This window comes from Oryzias latipes, chromosome 21 (assembly GCF_053564925.1).
Source record: "Oryzias latipes strain Hd-rR chromosome 21, Olatipes_Hd-rR_3.1".
NCBI classification, from domain to species: domain Eukaryota; kingdom Metazoa; phylum Chordata; class Actinopteri; order Beloniformes; family Adrianichthyidae; genus Oryzias; species Oryzias latipes.
Genome location: NC_136257.1, coordinates 12792592 through 12797910, shown reverse-complemented (window position 1 = coordinate 12797910; position 5319 = coordinate 12792592). Strand labels below are relative to the sequence as shown.

General features: G+C 39.9%; 1 protein-coding gene across 1 annotated transcript; it reads left to right on the top strand.

Annotated features, from left to right (window-relative positions):
* Positions 1–1047: 1047 nt before the first annotated feature.
* On the top strand, positions 1048–4234 carry LOC144988727 (serine/threonine-protein kinase pim-2-like). The gene is made up of 9 exons (XM_078939613.1): positions 1048–1187; positions 1939–2211; positions 2310–2404; positions 2586–2633; positions 2744–2962; positions 3205–3385; positions 3458–3628; positions 3714–3998; positions 4099–4234. Exons 1-8 carry the CDS (start codon positions 1130–1132, stop codon positions 3803–3805), a joined length of 1137 nt encoding a protein of 378 aa, XP_078795739.1. The 5' UTR covers positions 1048–1129; the 3' UTR covers positions 3806–3998; positions 4099–4234.
* Positions 4235–5319: the final 1085 nt, after the last annotated feature.

Genomic DNA, 5319 nt, shown 5'->3' with positions numbered 1-5319 from the left:
GGTGTGATCAAAGAGTCAAGAATGAAAGGAAAGGTGTAGAAGACTGTGGTGAGAGCAGTCATGTTTTTGGTTTAGATCAGGGGTCTACAACCATTGATGCTAAAAGAGCCATTTGAGCAAGATTCTTACTGATCAAAGCCTAGCGAGAGTCGCAGATTATTGTTTCAAAAAACACACTCACTTAATGTTTTTGTAGCAATTTATATTTTCTTTTTTCATTAAATGTAGCTTTTACGCAATTACAGTAATTGAGTTAGTACAGTCTTGTATTTTTGTAAACGTCACAATTTTAATATATTTTACTTTATTTGGCAGCACATATGAGCTCCTTTCAACCAACTCACTTGAACTCGTCCTCTACCTTTGATTTCCTCCTTTTTTATATTCATTTGCTAGAATTCTTGTCTGGGTTTGATAACAAGCCAGGCATATGATCCATCCATCCATCCATCCATCCGTCCGTCCGTCCGTCCGTCCGTCCGTCCGTGTAAATCACGTACTGTTGGGCGAAGGTGGAGTACACCTGGACAGGTCGCCAGTCTGTCGCAAGGCCGATTGATAAATGAATGAATAAAAAACATCAACTTTTTAATAATATAGATTTGAGCTATTTATTATAATATAATGAAAACTGTGAGCAATAACCATGATGTTCATTATTATATCATAATACCATTCATCACATTTATTCACATTTTCCAATCCTTTATCTCTGCTGTCATGAGGTCGATCAATTTTTATTAATGTGCTTTTTCTGCTGCTGGCATGTCCGTGTAAATCCACGCCCTAACATTCTGTTGTTTGTTTGTTTTGTTTGTTTGTTTTTTTGTCATCCTTACCTAAAAATGACACAAAGTTTTGTAAAAATTCACTGAGCATCAATATGAAGTATTTGAAACATTTAGAAAATCCATTTTTATCCAGAACATTCTAAGATGCGTTCATTTGAATGTCAACACAGATAGGAGACATGTAGTGATGTCACATAGGTTGCTTGGCAACGAAAACCGTTCATATAAAAAAAGTGCAGTTGGAGATTCAGAATCACTTGCAACTTTGTGCGATTGAGTCTGGTTGTACGATTTCAAAGTTGTAAAGAAAGTTTTTTATCTTCGAACTACTGAAGAAGATGGAGAAAGAAATGAAAATGAAGCATGATCCTGAGGCGGATATGAAAAATCATCCTGGTTAGCAACAGTTTTGTAGAATTTTTTGCTGCAAAATGTGGCTGTACTCTGAGAACGGAATCATTTTTATTTGTTTTCAGAGATGATTTCTTTAATCTGCATTTGTTCTGTTATATTATTGATTTTCAAAGATGTTTGACAGAGTTATTACAACAACATTTACCGGTTATTCATTTTTCTATACCAAGTTTTAATTTTCTTAAATTTGATCTTTTAAAAATATTCCTATATTTTATATTAAAACAAAAAGGTTAAATTTATTTCTTTCTAAGATATTCCTTGAGAAAATGTGATTTCCGTTGTATTTAAATGTACTTTGCTACCGTGAAAAAAGTTTTGCAGAAACATGAGAGTTTGATGGGTATAGTTTAGGGCTTGATGGAGTGGAGCTTTGTTAACAGATTATCAATGTATAGAAGAGGAGGATTTTTCCTTTTCACAGCTTTAAGTTTAGAGAAAGTTCACTGAGCATTAATATGAAGAAATGACATGTTGTGAAAACCAGCAGTTTTTATGCGTCAGATAGTGATGTCACATTGGTCGTTTAGCAACGCATATAAAAAACTTCAGTTGGAGATTAAAAGTCACTTGCAACTTTGTGCTTATTGAGTCAAGTTGTACGATTTAGAAGTTGTAAATAAAGGTTTTTATCATCGAACTACTGAAGATGTCGAAGATTCATGAACTAAAATGCTCGAAAATGTATGAATTCCAAATGATTTTTCCCTTTAACTGTTTTTGTTTCTTGAAGATGAGGAAAAAACAAGCAGCAGCCAGTCTAAAAGAGTCCCGTCTAAAGAGGATGGCAGGACCAAAGCGCTGAAAAGAAAGGCCTGCTCTGATGATGATGATGGAGAAAGCAAAAAGAGGAAAGTTGAACCATCTGAGCCTCCAGAGCGCATGAAGCCCACCAGATTAAAGACAATGAAGAATAAGAAAGACTTTCTGAAGAAACTGAAAAAGATCATCGAAAAGAGAACCTTACTCAGTCGAACCAACACCTCCTCGGTCAAGACCAGCGAAGGTCGGTTCTTTATTTTTATCAAATAGCAGTTTATTAGTAAAATCTGATTTTACAAAAAAATCTTTCCATCACACCTGAACTAACATTTCTGTCTTCAGATGACTTTGAAGCTAAATACGAGCAGATGGAGCAGTTGGGGGAAGGAGGCTTTGGATGTGTTTTTAGCGGCTTCCGCAGATCAGACAACCTGCAGGTAAGTGTTTGTCATGCAGCTGCAGTGAACGAGCTTCAGGCTTTCATTGGAAAACACATTGAAAACATAGATGGTTTTTCTTCATCTGGTCCGTGTTAGTTGAAGGTGTAATCTGAAATGTCTGAGCTTGTCGTCTGTTTCACCTTTAGATTTTCTGACCACATGTGTTTGTGTCTTGCAGGTGGCCATCAAACGCATTGGAAAAGGCTTCGGTCTAGATACAGTGGTGGTGAGTGGGAGTCATGCAGCGCTGCAGAAGTCATGATGAAGATCTCTGCTCTGAATGTGTTCCTTTGCAGTTCTTCTCCTCTTCATCCTCTCTTTGTGGTGATTCCTCAGGATGAACACGGGCAGTTAATTTGCACGGAGGTGGCCGTCATGCAGAAGCTCAAAGACCCACAACTACAGTCTGCAGATAAAGCCTCCCCCGTGGTTCTGCTGGACTGGTATGATCTGAAGGAGGAGATCGTCCTAGTAATGGAAAGACCGATCCCAGCCACAGACATGAAAGTGTACCTGAAGAGCAGAGGAGGCATAGCAGAGGAAGATGAAGTTAAGGTAGGCTTGTGTTCACATTCTCTATTTGTTCCAGATGTTCTCCCTCTACTCCTGAAGAAACTTCCTGAAGTTCTGATCATTAACTGAAATCTGGTTGAACATGTTAGTTCAGTGTTTGATGCAAACAGGTTGAGATGTTTGCAAAGATTAGAACTAAGAGAAAAACAGACCCTGTCCTCCTGAGAAGTAGCTCTAGAAGTTTTCCCTCCTTTTCCTCATTGAGTTTTTGTAATGTCTTCCAGATCATCATGAAACAGCTGATCCAGACAGCTGTGGATCTTGAGGAGAGGCACATCTTCCATCGGGACATCAAAATTCGAAATGTCCTGATTGAGACGAGCTCCGATGTCCCGCGTGCTCGCCTCATCGACTTTGGACTGAGCTGTTTCACCACGGAGACTTCCGTGTTCACAAACTTTGCAGGTAACAGATCAGCATCTGCCATAAAGGAAACCACTGAGGAGCATCAACTGACCTGAAGCTGCTGTTTTTCAGGCACATTGAGTGTTGCTGCCCCAGAGTCTATGTTTGGCTCTGGCTACAGAGCGGAACCAACCACAGTGTGGCAGCTTGGAGTGGTTGGGTATGAGGCTTTACATGGAGTGGGCTTCAACACCAGGATGTTCGGGATGAATATGCTGAGGATCAGCAAAGACCTGTCCCCGGGTAAGAAAACTCTGTCCAGAAGTTCTTTCAGCACCTGGATTACTGTGGCTCTCACCTTCATCAGTATTCATCCTCTTTGTTTCAGACTGCCAGTGTTTTTTGAAATCGTGTCTGAGGTCTTACCCTTCATTCCGGCCCAAGCTGAAGGAGCTGCTGCAACATCCATGGCTGATATAATCTGACACACACACACAGACATCCACAACATTACAGTAACATCTTAACAGAGCTGGACGATGTGAACAAAATATCAACTCTAGGTGTTTTTGTCATTTATTCCAGCAGCTCTGCCAGCAAACCTAAAGAAGCATCTTCATCAGGAAACCAAACAAGAGAACTTCAAAAGAAAGCGGGGTCACATTTAGATGAGGTAAGGAATCTTCAACACAACAAACCATCAATTCCTTAACTCTCTGCTGTCTTTGATAATAATATTCTGCATCAATGAACTGTGTTGTTGTCATTTGTAGATTCCACTAGCGCTGCCACAAAACCACAAGAAGAAAAAAATGAATAAATTTAAAAAAAGCAAACCACAAGACACATCTTCAGCAGGGGACCAAACCAAAGAGCATCATAAGAGGGCGGGGTCACAGTTAGATGAGGTAAGAAATCTACGACACAACAAACCACAAAATGGTCCAAAGACGTAAACGGTTGTAGAATTTGGACAAAATTCCCTTTTTGTTTATTAGTAAAATCTGATTTTATTTTTTAGATCAAAAGCTGCTTTCATAAATCTGAACTAACAGAATGTTTCTGTGTTTCTATGTCCAGATGAGTCTAAGATACTTAAATTTAGTTGCTTAAGTTACTTCTCTACTTTAAGTTTTTACAATCATTTCTCTTTTATTTGTGTTGTTTTTGTGTAGACAAATCACTCCCTCTTACATTTTCCTCCAAAAACCCTGATCCTGTAGCCTTATCTCTACCAACATGCATACAGGCAGTTTGTGCTGCATCGATGGCCTCCTCAGTAGATGTAAATTCATTTAATCCATTACATCTTTCAGTCCATCATGCAGATGATGTCTTACTCCTACAAAGCAAAAATGAACGCACAACTCATAGATGTCAGCATCTTGTGTGACTTGCAAAGCCTTGAGCAGCCACTAACTTACAAAAACCCGATGAAGGAAAAACATTAGCAGACTTTATCATAAGGATAATAAACCAGAAGGAGGTGTCCAGTGCAAATTGACTGCAATCTGACTTTTTATCTCCACAGGAAGCACATCACTGAAACCAGGCGACTAGGTGTTCATCAAAGAGTTCATTAAAGAACTGGACCAGCCCATGGTGGGAAGGACCATACCAAGTCCTTCTAACCACACCCACACCTAAAGACGGACATGTCGCCATGGTGACCCCTAAAGGAATCAGCCTCAAGACAAAGAAGAGTTTATGTCATCAACACAGAGTAAGCAAAAGAAGCCCCATCCCAGATCTTAAGAACTTCCTGCAGTCATTGAACAACATGTTTTCTGTCTCCCAGGTCCCCAGATGCTGGGGGGATTCTTTCTGCAGCTCCTTCAACCCCTCAGCCATCGGTGGAAGGGCCATCTCTCTTTGAATTGCCTTTCCCGAGGGTTCTTCCTAAATTGGCCTCACAGGGAGTTTTACCTCGTCTTCATTGATAGCTTGGGTTGGGGGCGGAGCGTGCACCACCCACACCGGGTTCTAATTACAAT

Coding starts and splice junctions, on each gene's coding strand:
- LOC144988727 (XM_078939613.1), top strand. CDS start 1,130: ATGGAGAAAGAAATGAAAATGAAGCATGATCCTGAGGCGGATATGAAA. Junction 2,963..3,204: donor CAGAGGAAGATGAAGTTAAG/GTAGGCTTGTGT, acceptor AATGTCTTCCAG/ATCATCATGAAACAGCTGAT. Junction 3,629..3,713: donor CAGCAAAGACCTGTCCCCGG/GTAAGAAAACTC, acceptor TCTTTGTTTCAG/ACTGCCAGTGTTTTTTGAAA.